The 14721-nt window shown below is 42.3% G+C and overlaps 1 protein-coding gene across 8 annotated transcripts in view; it reads left to right on the plus strand.

Moving 5' to 3' along the window:
• Nucleotides 1–1849: 1849 nt before the first annotated feature.
• LOC103731971 (zinc finger protein 709) overlaps nt 1850–14721 on the plus strand; it is a 19945-nt gene continuing 7073 nt past the window's right edge. For 2 of the 8 annotated variants that reach the window (XM_008830483.3, XM_029562244.1), the window contains exons 1-2: nt 1850–1955; nt 6594–6661. Coding sequence is in view for 3 of the 8 variants with exons in the window: in XM_029562241.1 (XP_029418101.1) it covers nt 13532–13615 (84 nt within the window). In the remaining 5 variants the exon portion in view is untranslated. Of the gene's footprint in view, nt 1956–2148; nt 2219–6593; nt 6662–13466; nt 13616–14721 lie in introns of those variants that run through there. The other 6 variants (XM_029562245.1, XM_008830482.2, XM_008830481.2 and 3 more) reach the window with 6 other exon arrangements.

Genomic DNA, 14721 nt, shown 5'->3' on the forward strand with positions numbered 1-14721 from the left:
TATATATGTATAAAATTTTTGTTTTATGTGTATGAGTGTATTACTTGCATGTGTGCAGGTGCACCTGTGTCATGCAATGCCCAGGAAGGTCAGAAGAGAGTGTTGGATCCCCTGGAACAAGAGTTACTGGACAGTTGGTAGCTACCATGTGGGTGCTGGGAATTGCACTTGGGTTTTCTGCAAGAGCAGCCAGCACTCTTAACCTCTGAGTCATCTCACCAGCTCTCCTCTGAGCCTTTTATTTTTTTAAAAAATTTAGAAACATTTATGTTTATTTTATGTGTATGAGTGTTTTTGTAGGCATGTACCTAAGTGCACCACGTGCATGCAGTGCCCATGGAGGCCACAAGAAGGCGCTGGATCCCCTTGGAGTTATGGATGGTTGTTAGCTGCCATGTGAGTGCTGGCAACTGAACCTGGGTCCTTTGCAAGAGCAGCCAGTGCTCTTGACTATGGAGCCACCACTCCAGTTCTAAAGCTTTTTACTTTGAGACAAGGTCTCACTAAGTTGCTCAGGAACTGCCAGGCCTTGAACTTAAAATATTCCTGCCTTAGCCTCTCAAGTGCTGGAGTGCAGGACTGAATCATCACATCTAGGCATACATTCATTTCTGAATTTAGCAATTTGAGTCTTCTCTCCTTGTAAAAGCCAATACAGGTAAGCATTTATCTACTTTGTTTTAGAAAATGAACTTTAGGGGGTTGGAGAAGTGACTCAGCAGTTAAAAGTGCTTGCTGCTCTTTCAGAGACCCCATTTGGTTTCCAGCACTCAAATTCAGCAGCTTACAGCCACATGCAAATGTAGCTCTAGGGGATCTGATGCCCTCTTCCTGCCTCTGTGGCACCTGCATGTGCATGTGCACACATAGACACATAAAAATTAAAATCTCAAAAAAAAAAGTCAACTTAGACAGGGTCTCTCTGTAGCCCCAACTGGCCTGGAACTCACTATATAGAACAGACTGGCCTGGAACTCACATAGCTCTGCCTCTGCCTCCCCAGTGCTGGGATCAAAGGCTTGTACCACCATAACTGGCTCTAAACATTTTTTTCCATTAATAATTTTTCTTTTAGCATGTTATTTATTATTTTTGTTTTGTTTTGAGATAGGATCTCCTGGTAACCCCAGCTGTCCTAGAACTCCATATGTAAATCAGGTAGGCCTCTATCTCATAGAGGTCCACCTGCCTGTGCCCACAGTGCTGGGATTAAAGGCGAGTGCCACACCCCCCCCCCAGCTGCATGTTATTTATTTATTTACCTGCTTATTGACAGGGTCGCATGTAACCCAGGCTGGCCTTGAATTGATCCTCCTGACTCTACCTGCTGGAATCGCAGGATTGGCCTACCATACCAAATTTGGTATCTGTTGCTGTTTTTTGTTTTTCTGTCTTTTTGGCCTAAAATGTGCAGCCTGGGGGTTAAATTCTGCATGATCCTTGGTGTGCTTACTGAAATTCCTGATCTCTGGAGCACATCACGTCCAGTTTCAATTTGACCTGGGGTGGGCTGGGCGCCCTTCTATCTGTGAGGCCAGTGCCGTTGGCTACTGTGTAATGGGCTGTGCACACTACACCCTGTACTCGGGAGGAAAGGCAGAAGCGCTGACTGAGCTCCAACAGTGCCGGCTCTGGGAGACCAGGGGTAGGTTTGCTTAAATTCAAATTCCCTTGGCGTGGGTGGGCCAGATCTATGTGCCTGGGGCTAGCGGCCAGGGCTGGAATGTATGTCCACTTCCTCCCTTAGGAGTTACTACTGTCACTCAGGCCTCGCTAACCAATCAGGGCCTCCTTCCGGGCCGTCCAATCAGGAGCGCCAACGGGCGGCTGGAGGCGGGCTCTCCGGCCGCCATGTTGTAGGTTCAGGCCCCGGAGGAGAGATGTTCTGCTTGTGCCGTGGTTGGGTGCCGCTCCGGGGAGCTCAGGGGAGCGCGGGCGAACCCGGAAGCGCCATGGTGAGCGTGGGGCCGGCTGTGTGCAGACGGGAGTAGCGACCGCTGGAGCCGCCAGAGCGGGCTGTACTGTTCCTTCCCGGGCGGGCGGGGCGGGGGTCGGGCCGGGCGTCCTGCGCGGTCGGTGCGGCCACCAGGGTCTTGGCCTTGGGGCCTATGGTCAGCTCCGCCCCTCGGCCGCATCTGCGCCTGCGCAGGGGAGAAACGGCCGCCCCGCCCCGCACTGAGGGATGGTCGTGGTGCCACAGTGTCGTGAGCATCTGCAGGTTTGCTGTGGCCGGGGAGGGTGGTCTGGTTTCGGTCTACAAGTTCTGAACGTCGCAGTTCATACTTAGGTTTTGGATTTGCTGAGTTAATTACGTGAAAGTTTTAAAGTCTGTCCCGTATTTTGCGTGTTTCCTTTGATGCTTTGTCAGAAATCAATTACTGTATTTTGTGGGGTTTATTCTGCTTATTTATTGCTTGTGAAACAGTGCACTACCTTGATTGGGAGTCTTAAAGCCGTGTCGTGTCAGCGTGTGTGTGTTAATGTTTCAGTTTTGTGATGGCCTTTTATCTTTTCTTTCCCTTTCTTGAGACAGCATCTCGTGAATCCCAGGTTGGTCTCGAGCTCTCTATTAGCCGAGGATGGTATTGAATTTATGATCCTGCTACCTAAACCCACCTCCAGAGTGTTGGTATTAAGTGTGTGTGCCACCGGGCCTGTTTTTTGTTGTTTTGTTCCGGGGAAGGAACCCAGACTTTGTAGTAGTCAAGCACCCTACCAGCCATGCTACGTCGCTACCTTTTGTGTTGGCCATTCTGAATGTCTTCCATATGCTGTTTAGAATAAAATTTCTGTTAACCTTAGCATAAATTGTGCGAGTTTGTATCGGGATGTGTTGGATCCATAGTTCAAAATGAGAACTGTAATGGTAGCTTTGACGCTTACTATCTGAGATCATGGACTGTCCATTAAATTATTTTTTATTAGAATTTTGTAGCTTTTGTCTATTGTCCTTTTTATATGTACTTCTTTTTGTTTCCTTAATCTTTGGTGCTATTTAAGCTGTATGGTGTTTTGAATTTCACATCCAAATCTTCATTTACAGACGTACAGGAAAATTGTGGTCTTTTGTATATTAATCCTGTAATTCTACAAGTTTGCTCTAATATCTTTAGTTCTTGAGTTTTTGTTGGTTCTTGGGATTTTTCTATAGCCACAATTTGTTTTCTTAATCTGAATAGCTCCCCTTTCCCCATTTTTTGCTTTTTTGGAATTAGTATGATGGAGTGATTTTGCTGTTTCACTTGGTGATATGGTGAATTCCATTGATTTTTGAATTTTTTCTTTTTTGTCGGTGTTGTTTAAACCCAGGTCTCAGCATAATGCTCAGCATGAGTTCACCCATTGATCTTCGTTCACAGCCTGAATAGCCTTGTATATCTGCATCAATTCCAGCTTGATTGTGATCTATGCTTTCTTGTTTGTTTTTGAACAGGCTCTCACTCTTCTGCCCAGGCTGGTTTTGAACGTGTAGTCCTTCAGCCTCAGCTACCAAATGCTGAGGATTACATGTGTGTGCCACCACATTCAGGTTTTCTTACATTATTTTAAAAATAAAACCTTTACAATTCAGTTGGCTAATGTTGAGAAATTTTGTTTTTTCATTCTTTAGTTTTTCTGTATTCTATATTGCTTTGGTGTTACATACTGTTAACCTCAGAGTTTGAACCAGGAAGCGTTTGCTTTTCTAGACGACACTAGAAAACATTGTATAGGTTTGCTGCCATGTCTGGAAGAATTTATGAGTGAACAATTATAAGGGTCTTGTCTGCCCCTTTTGGGTAGTTATTAGTTACTGATTCCATTACTTTCATACAGATAGGCCTATTCATACCGGTCATCTCTCTGTGTGTCTCTTGGTAGATTGTTTTATTTCATCTAAGTTACTAAATTTGTGATGATGGAATTGCTCTGTCATATCCCTTTATGGTTCTCTTAACGTCTGTGATAATGATGGCCCTGTTGAGTCTCCCATCCAAGTACTAACCAAGCCCAACCCTGCCTAGCTTCTGAGATGAGACAAGATCAGGCACGTTCAGGGTGGTATGGCTGTGAATGATCCTCTTTAATTTTAATCATTAATTTTTGTTCTCTCTCTGTCTCAGCTATAAATAGCTTAGTAATTTTATTGATATTTTTGAAGAGTCAAAATTTAGAGTGGTTGATTGTCTGGATTTCCTGCTCACAGTTTTATTTCCTCATTGTTATTTTCCTGTGCTTGGTTTATTTCTTCTTTTTCCAGCTTCCTAATATGGAAGGTTAAATGATTTATTTTCTTCATCTCTCTTTTGTAGTATGTGAATTTATTGCTTTAATTTTACCCCCAACACTGCTTGTGCTTTGTGGCACGAATTTTTACAGGATGTACTTTCAATTCTTTTGAAATATTTAGATTCCTCTTGAGATATCTCCTTATCCACGTATCACTTAAAATTTAGATTTAATCTCCAATTATTTGAAGATTGTCCAAGTGTTTTTTGGTTTTCTTTTCCTTTTTGTCCTGAGGTAGGGTCTCAGTATGTAGCCATCTCCAGTTCCCAAATCTTTTTTTTTACGATTTATTTTATTTTAAAAATTATGTGTATTTGTGTGGGTATGTCTGCCTAAATCCATAGGCCTCAGATTCCCCAAGACTGGAGTTAGAAGCAGTTGTGAGCTACCCAGTGTGGGTACTGGGAACTGAACTCAGGTCCTGTACTAGAGCAGTAAGCACTCTTAACCACTGAGCCATCTTGCCAGCCCCTATAGTATGTTCTTAAAGCATACCTTTGCATGTTTAGTGATCATGTATGTTTATGACTCATCAAGTACCTTATCTTGAATACTACACTTGATCTTGAAAAGAATGTATACTTTGCTAAATCTAGTTGAATGCTGATTCTTTCTTACTTATTTATTTATTTATTTATTTATTTGGTCTTTTTTGAGGCATGGTTGGTCTCCCTATAGCCACAGCTGGCCTGGAACTAGCTGTAGATCAGGCTGGCCTCAATCTCAACAGAGCTCTCTGTCTCCCTATTACTTGGACTAAAGGCATGTGCCACCATATAGGTTTGAACATTGATGTTTATAAATTAAGCTGCTATGACTGATTTTCCTAAATACTTGTTCCATCAGTTAGTAATACAAGTGTGTTGGTATTTCTGCCACCCCCTTTTTTTGAGATAGGGTTTTGCAGTGTCGGCAAGACTGGCGAGGAACTCACCATGTAGCCTGGGCTTTCTTCCAGCTCATGGCAGTCTGGGGTTCCAGGCTTGAGTCCTCATGCTCTGCACTTATTTACTTATTTATTTATTTATTTATTGTTTTTTAGGCATTTTGTGGTGGCAAATGCCTTTAATTCCAGCACTCGGGAGGCAGAGGCAGGTAAATCTCTGTGAGACTGAGGTCAGGCTGGTCTACATAGGGAGTTCTAGGCCAGCTGGGGCTACAGGAAGATCCTGTCTCAAAAAGACCAAAACTAATAAAATAAAATTTTTCAGTGGTAGAGATCCAACTCAGGACTTTGTAAGTACTCTGCCACTGAGTTAGTTACACCTCCAGTCCCAAATGGCTTTTCTTTTAGTTGTTATTATTATTATTATTATTATTGTTATTATTATTATTATTTTTGGTCTTTTTGAGACAGGGTCTCCCTGTAGCCCCAGGTGTCCTGGAACTCACTATGTAGACCAGGCTGGCCTTGAACTCACAGAGATCTGCCTGCCTCTGCCTCCCAAGTGCTGGGATTACAGGTGTGCACCACCACGCCCAGCTCTTTATAGTTATTTTTAAATTAGTTTTAAAAGTTAGCACACAGAATAATGGGCCAAATATAATTCCACTGTGTATATGTACTACATTATCTTTATTCATGTGTTAATATCTAAGCTGGTTCCATTCTTGGCTGTAAGTGAATAGTGCTGCAGTAAACATGAACATGAAAGTATCTCTGTGGTAGGGTTTAAAGTCCTTTAGGTATCTACCCATGTTGTGTGAGTTTTTTTTTTTTTTCCTACAATGTGAACAAGTGTTAATTCACCCCAGGTAGGGAACCAGTGGCAGACCAAAGTAAGGGTTCTACTGAAGTCTCAGCTTGGCAATGAGTTCATTGGGGTTACTTAATGGCTTATGAGTGAGGGATTACTTACAGGAGCAGGGCCGACTCAAAGACAGCTGTATCACCAAAGAGCTCACCCAGCCTGGATGACTCTGGGAAGCTGTACTCTCTGCATGACCTGAGTCAGTAGTTGTTAATTGCTCCCATAACCTTGGGGAAGGGCCTTTGTGAAGGGGCCTTGTGAATTTTGTTAGTTTCAAAAATTTCTTGACTTGTCCCTCCTGGGGGAAATGTTTCAACTCAGGAAATGGCTCTACAACCACTGAAGAAGGTGTAGATGGTTTTGATGGCAGTTCTAATTTTTTTTTTTTTTTTTTTTTAGGAGGGTGGGTCTTGAGATTAGGAAAGAATTTCCAACTATTTCTGTAGTGGCTTTAAATATACTTCTGCCATTTTGTACTGTGTATTGAGAAGAGTATACTCAGATTTGACAATTGTAAAATGAAAATGCTGATCAACACTGAAAAATGTTTTTTTCCCCCTCTACATCCTGCAGCATCAGATCTTCAGTCAAGATTTAATTCTTTTTGTAAAAATAAGCAACCACATCCATCTCAGTAATATGTAAGTTTGGTTTGGTTAAATTGTATTTTTGCCAAGAATTGTTTTCAATAGATTTCTTTAGTATTTATTATCAGTAAATGTTGGGTCTTTTTACTCATTTTATATTCCTGTATACCTGGTTGGGGGGGGGTCACATAAGACTTTCTCTGGGGAAGGAGTCCGAAGCAGAGAAAACTCAAGCTCTGAGCTGCTGCTTCCCCTGCCTGATGCCACTGCTCATTGCTGTCAGATGCCAGGGGATAGAAAAGCTGCCACAGACCAGCACTTTGTACCAGTCCTAGCTGTAACGTTTCAGCACATGTGTACAATGTGTAATGAGTTGATTAATGGGCATCTCTGTCACAGCAGACTTTTACCATCTGTGTTGGAAACATTCTGAGTCTTTTCTACTCAGGATGTTGCAGTGATAGAAGTAATCATTGTTAGTCAAGCTCTAAGTTATTGTTGTTACTGTGTTCCTTTACTATTTCTTGTTTTCAAGATTTTATTTATTTTTACTTTTACAATTATGTGTATGAGTGTATATCTGTGTGTGTGCCAGGTGTCCAGAAGAGGACATTGGATTCCTCTTCTGGTGGTGGAGTAATGGGTGGTTGTAAGCCATCCAGTGTGGGTGCTGGGAATCAAACTTAGGTCGTCTGCAAGAGCAGTATGTGCTCTTAACCACTGAGTCATCTCCAGCCTCCTTCCCTTTTTTAATATTATTTTTATTTTATGTGTATGTGTGTATTGCCTGCATGTAGGTAAGTGCACCCATGTCGTGCAGTGCCCACAGAGAACAGAAGAGGCTGTTGGATCTCCTGGAACTGGAGTTACGGACCGTTGTTAGCTGCCATGTGGGTGCTGGGATTTGAACCTGGGTCTTCTGCAAGAACAGCCAGTATTCTTAACCGCTGAGCCATCTCTCCAGCCCCTCCTTCTCTCTTAAAAACGACTTATTTTAATTATCTGTTTATGTCTCTATAAGCATATGTGCAGGTGAGTACAGGTTCCCAAAGGATGGTGTCAGTTACCCTTGGAGCTGGAGTTACAGATGGTTAGGAGCCATCTGAAGTGTGGATGCTGAGAACCGAACTCAGGTCCTCTGCAAGAGCAGTATGCACTCTTAACTGCCATCTCTCCAGATCCTCACTCTTACCTGTTAATCATCCTCTTTCCATCCCTCCTTCATACACCCTTCTCAGCACTATGTAAGTGCACTTTATATGTCATTTTGTGTTAAAAACAGGGTAGCACAAAACTCAGTCTGCTGCTAAAGTTCCTGAAAATTACAAGCTTTTGACTGCTTTTTTTTTTTTGGTCTTTTTGACCTTTTTGAGACAGGGTCTCCCTGTAGCCCCAGCTGACCTGGAACTTGCTATGTGGACCAGGCTGGCCTCGAACTCAGAGATCCGCCTGCCTCTGCCTCCCAAGTGCTGGGATTAAAGGCGTGCGCCACCATGCCCGGCTATTGTTGCTCACTGACATTACTATTGTATGTCTCTGTATAAACATTTTTAGAATGATGTTTGAATGACATTAATATATAGGGCTATGCCTGTCTGCCTGGACTCTTCCTGTCCTTGGCTACTGCCTCTTGAAAAATTAGTTACTTGGGGTTGGGGAGATGGCTCAGCAGTTAAGAGCAATGAAGATGGGGTTTGAATCCCAGCACCCACCACCTGGCAGCTAACAACCGTATGTAATGGCAGGGTATCTGACACCCTCTTCTGACCTCTGGGCATTGCACAACCTGGGTGCACTTACATGCAGGCAATACACTCATACACATAAAAAAAAAATGTAATCAATCAATCAAAATGTAATAATAATAATAATAATAATAAAAACCTAGTTACTCTGGGTGCTCAGCGCCAGGCCTAAAAAATACATTTTAGAGTAAACCAATCTTGGTGGTGCACACCTTTAATCCCAGCACTTGGGAGGCAGAGATAGGTGGATCTCTGTGAGTTTGAGGTTAGCCCAATCTACATTCTTAGTTCCGGACCAGCCAGGACTACAGAGAGTCTGTCTCAAGGAAAAAAAAAATTTTTAATTTGAGGCTGAAGAAAAACTTGCACAAAACTTTGTCTTATTCAGGCCTAATAAAGTCGTAGATGTTAAATGTTAATTTTGAATTTCCTTGTGGAATGGTTTGGATCTGGCATTTCAAATGTTAATTTTTAAAACATGCCAAACAAATTAAATTGACTTACTGTGTGTTTGTGGATGGTGTGCATGCCACAACATGTATATGGAGGTCAAAGTACATCTGCTGGAGTCACTTCTTCTGCCTTGTGGGTCCTGGGGTTTAAACTTAGGTTATCAGAGTTGGCAGTAAGTGCCTTCACTTGCTGAACCATCTGGCTGGCTCACGTCTTTCATTTAAAGGATGATTTACAGTGTTAAAATGTACTTAATTTCTAAACTGCTTTTTGCTAGGCAAACTGAAATGTAAGTTTGGAAGACTAACACAAATTTAAGGTCTGACCTACATATATAGAGACAGTTTCGCATAGTTTCTGCCCTTTGCCCATATGTTTTTTTAATCAATGAGGTGACTATTTTTACTATTGGAAAAATAAAGTCACTCTATTAGTTCACTGCTAACAGCTAATACATTTTATGAGTAATGTTATGGGATTAGCTATTTTAACATATAAATCATAAAATTATCAAGATAAAACCAGGGGCTAGAAAGATGGCTTCAGTGGTTAAGAGCACTGGCTGCTCTTGTGGAAGACCCAGGTTTGGTTCCCAGTACCCACATGGTAGCTAACAACTGTCCATAATTACAGTTCCAGGGGAACACTCTTCTGTCCTCCATGGGCATTGCATGTCATGGGTACACTTACATACATGCAGGCAAAAGCACTCATACACAAACACACACACAAAAAACTTTAAAATGAGTAGCATTCATGAGAACACAGTATTGGACTTAATCTGTGTTTCTTAATTTTTAGATTCAATATTTATATTTATAACAGACAATATTCTTGTGATACATATAATAAATACAATGTTATATAAGTAGATTTCTGAAAAATACATCATGATGAAATATCATAGGAATTTTATTATTACTGTTTTTTCAGATAGGTTATAGTTCATTTTCTAAATCCACAAATGCCCAGAGCCGGTCCCTCCATTTTCCTGCTAAGTTACCTGTTATCTTGGCCAGCTCTTGCTAGAATGTGACATTCTGTAACTCTCAAGATTGTTGTAAGACTTAAAAAATGTGGAAAGAGATTGTCTAAAAATCCAAGCAGAATGCCTGCCTAAGGCCTACAACAGACAAGAACCTTATAGTTTAACAACATATGACAGGTTATTTTAGGTTGTTAGACTATATCATAAATGTAATTTGGGTTCAACTTTTTATTAAGTTGGTAAAGTTACTGTGTTGCTTTGTCTCATGTTATTAAGAAGGATATTTATTTGGTCAGTAAAAATTTTTGTCCTGTGGGGTGTGGTGGCACATGCCTATAGTCCCGGCACTTGGGAGGCAGAGGCAGGCGGATCTCTGTGAGCTCAAGCCCAGCCTGGCCTACATAGTGAGTTCCAGGGCAGCTTGGGCTACAGGGAGACCCTGTCTCAAAAAGACCAAAAAAAAATTTTTTTTGTTTTTGTCCTAAATTAAAAGGATTTTTCCTTGGAACTGGTGAGATGACTCAGCAGTTAAGAGTTGCATAAGACTGGGGTTCGAACCCCAGCATCCACATAGTGGCTAACAACTGTCTGTAACTCCAGTTCCAGGACATCTGATGCCCTTCTTCTGTTCTCCATGGGCACTGCAGAGTATGAGTGCACTTACATTCATGCAGGCAATACAGTCACACGCATAAAATAATAAAAAAATAATAAAATTTTTTTTTAAAAAGCTGGGTGTGGTGGTGCATGCCTTTCATCCCAGCACTTGGGAGGCAGAGGTAGGTGAATCTCTGAGTTTGAGACCAGCCTGGTCTACGTAGTGAGTTCTAGTACAGCTGGGACTACAGGGAGACCCTGTCTCAAAAAAGACAAAAAATAAATAAATAAAATAAGTAAATAAATAAATAAAAGAAGGATGTTTCCAAAATTGAAAAGGAAAGAAGTTAGGACACAATGAGGAGGTTAAAGTTTGTGGTAAACCGTGCTGCCAAAAAACCCATGTTTTACATTTACAATACGGTTATTAAAATTCCTTAGATCAAAATTAAACACAAAATTGGGAGCTGGAGAGATGGCTCAGCAATTAAGAGCCCTGAAAACAGGTAGGACAGGCATTATAAATTGACTGTAAAATTTGGGGGAATCCTATGAAGAGATGCCCGTTTAGAATTTGCGTGACTTTGGCCCCTAACTCTATCTTGTGGCTTGATGATAATTAAGGATCTTCCATTGGGAAGATCTAGGGAGCAATAACAGACTCTGGGCTTTGTAGTCATTCCTCTGGCATGTCTGTGAAACCCTGATTTGATGCCCATTCTGTTTGGGGGGTATATTATAGATGTGAGAGAATGAGATTGGGAAATTAGCCTGGCATGGAAGGTGATCCGTTTAGCCTGTTGATTGTTATCCCAACAAATGTTAGAGTGGTCTTTTTTTGATGGTCCTTGCAATACATAATGGCCACCTGGATTGAAAGAAGCTTCTAGCAGGCCGAAAGTCTGAGGTGCATGTTTAATTGTGTAATATAGGTAGTGAGGAGGCCTCTTTCTTTCTGGATGGCTGGATGGGTAATGGGTCACATGGAAAGCATAGACCCATCTGTGAAGATGTTAAGTCTCATTCCTGCTCCCAGCAGGAATGTCCTAGTGAGGGCTGTTAATAGTGCTTTGGGGGTGTGTTGGGGGTCGGGGGCGGGGATGCTTGTCACGCAATTGCATGGAAGGGGCCCACATCACTCTGAGACCCACCATTGCATGCCTTCAAAATCTGTCCTGCCACCACAAAACTGCTACTGTCTGGGAATTAGGTAACCCCAGGTTAGGAAAATGGGGAATCTTCTAGTTCTGTTCTAGCACTGTAGGTAAGATCAGTTGTCTCCATACAGAAACATTTTAGAGGCACCTGAAGGTTGGAGTCTGTAAGATAGTAGGATTTAAAGTTTGATAAGGTTTTATATTAAGTTTGTGGGAGAAGAATCTGTATTTGTTGGTTCTGTTATCTTTGTGACCCAGCCAAAGGCTTGGAGTTGAGAATTTGAAGCACCCAAATGGAGCATGGAAGGCATCATACTCTGCCCTGGGTTAATTTGGAGGCCTCCCCAAGTTGTTGCTCCCACAGCTGCTAGTACCTTGAGAAAATGAGCCCCCATGTCACCCCCTTCCCAGCCTAATGGCATGGAAGGTTAGCAGCTGGATGCTGAAAGGGCCCTGGGGTTTGGGTTAAGGATGGTCAGAAAGTATTAACGTTGGGGTGGAAATGACTGCCAGGAGGTCAGGGACCATGATACCTTAGGGGAGAAATCTAGTGTTCTGGTTCTCTTTGAACCTCATGGAGGACTTGAACTATAGTGTGGGGAATGCTCAAAAACCTGACATACCCAAGATAGTTCTTAGTTGCTTTGTGGCTGGAGACTCTATAGTTAGAATGAGACCCCTGCCATGTCTGGGAAAACTTTGTGCCTGCTGCCAATGTAAGTCTTAGGAACTGAATCATTTGTTAGAGAGATGTGTGACCTTAAAGGGAAAACCTTATACATACATGAGACCCTGATGAGTTAGAAATGTTCTGAGATGAGCTGGGCATGTCTGTGTTAGAGATGATAAATCATCTATGTACTAAGGGAGGCTGCTCCTATATGGACCTTGCTCCTTAAAGGAAGAAAGGTTTCTCTTTTGTAGGGTAAAGAAGTATGGTTCATGCCCCAAGTTACCTCATCCAAGTGAATTCTTGAGTAACTTGGGTCAGGTGGTCTTGCCATTCAAAGGCAAGTAAGAACTGAGAATCTTCGTCTAAATGGGAGTGCAAAAAGAAAACATCCTTAACTCTAAAAGTGTGAGCCAGGAGGTGTCAGAGTACATTTCTTCCTCAGGTGTAAGGATTAGGACCGATGGAGTTTTCATGTTTGAGCTGAGCATGATAATTTTGGATACAGGATGGTCCCTGATAAGGGAGAGAGTTATGATTCTAGTGGCCCTCTTGTTTGTAATTTAGACATCGTTCCATAGGAGGCTTATCACTAGGTTGCTTTGTACACTCATGGCTGAAATACTGTATTTTGGCCACAAGTATAATTTAGAATGGTTTGTTCCAAAGATGAGTTAATTCCCTTAGACTGAGTGGCATTTAGATGGAACATGGGTTTTCTGAAATGGTCAGGGAATGGGAAATTGCTACAGCAATCACTTTCATCTCCTGGTTTGACCCTTCTGGCTTTTGAGGCCTTTTAATTTTAAAAACCTTGAAGGCCGTGCAGTGTGGGAAAAGGAGTCTGGGATCCTTGTTCTGATTTTGAAAACTTCTGTTGAATTTCTGGAGAGGCATTGGTTATAAAATGTATAGCCAGGATGTCTTGGCCCTTTCCTTCCAACTCTTGGGGTCCAGGTCAGTGTATTGGCACGTGGTACAGGTTGGTTTCAGCCAACCTGTATTTAAACAGTCAGGGTTTGGGGCTGGAGAGATGGCTTAGCTGTTCAGAGTACTGGCTGGTCTTGCAGAGGATCTGGGTTTAGTTCCCAGCACCTACATGGTATCTCACAACTGTATAACTCCAGTTCCAGGGGATTTGATGTCCTAAGTTAAAATAAAGAAATCAGTGTTCTCAGAAAGTTCTTTTGTTGCCTTCCATAACTTGGTATTATTAAAGGGGTTGACAGTGACCTTTTTCTTTCCTTCATAGATAGAGGGAACCCTTTTCCTGAGGAGGGTTCCTCCCCATGTTTCCCATGTGGGGATTCTCATATGATCATTTGGGTTTCCAATCAAATACTTCAAAGGAGCCTGTCCTTGTTATCAGGGTGGTGGATACAGGCCTCATCAGTCCAGGTACCAGCTAAAGTCTAGCTATGGAACCTCTTTGTATGTATATACAGCTCATAAAAAGAATATAAATGTCAGCCCTCTGAATTTCTTTCTTCTTTTTTTTTTTTTTTTTTTTTTTTGGTGTTTTTGAGACAGGGTCTCCCTGTAGCCCCAGCTGGTCTGGAACTCACTATGTAGACCAGGCTGGCCTTGAACTCACAGAGATCCTCCTGCCTCTGCCTCCCGAGTACTGGGATTAAAGTCATGGGCCACCACAGCCCGCAGTCCTCTGAATTTCTTAATGAAGGTGGACAGGGATCTACTTGGGCAAAATGATTGTAGTTGGAATTCGGTTTGGGACAGGTCACTCATGGGGTGAGGGGACATGTACCTGGGTGCTGCTAAGATCCCCACTTGTCACTTCACAAGGAAGATTTTCTGACATTGAGAGCAGCTTTTATTTGTTCCCTTAGTCCTCTATATCAAGCTCCTGAGTGAGTGTGTGAAGGGAGTGTATCTGGGTAAGAGGGAAGAGTGGTTAGAGCTTCATAGGTAGAGAGTGAGGCAGTTTCCAGAAAGGAGAAAAGTAGCCTCTTAAAATTATAGGTTGCAGTTAGCTCTATGTTGCCTCAGAGTATCAACAAAAACTTCCTTTAGTCTGTGCCTGTCAGTTGTAAATGGGAAGTACAGCTTTCTGCAAGGTTCCAAAAGAAATTCCTTACTCTGTCTTCTGATGGGAGAAAGCAGTCTGGGTCATGGCCTAAAGGCTTTTTGGGCCTTGCTGGAGAGCAGCCTTAGCCAGGTACCTTCAGCTGATTAACCATAAGTACCAGGGAGAGAGGCTGAGGGAAATAAGAGAGTCTCTGTATGGGCCATCAGAATACCGTGCAAAACAGCATATGGAAGGCTGATAACAGCAGGAAAAAGGATTCCCCAAGACATCAAAGAGTTTATTGAAATACTGCAAGGAAGCAGCAAGAGAGTTCACAGAGGGGGTTGCACAGCTGAGAAGATAAGAATGTTCTTTTGATAACAGTTAAGGGGAAGTGACTTGATCTTATGTGGTCTATATCTGGGTGTATGGGTAGATAGCACATCTTGTTGAGTAAATTTTATAGTAAGGTTTTTTT

This window comes from Nannospalax galili, unplaced genomic scaffold, assembly GCF_000622305.1.
Source record: "Nannospalax galili isolate Female #2095 unplaced genomic scaffold, S.galili_v1.0 scaffold715, whole genome shotgun sequence".
In the NCBI taxonomy this organism is placed as follows: Eukaryota; Metazoa; Chordata; class Mammalia; order Rodentia; family Spalacidae; genus Nannospalax; species Nannospalax galili.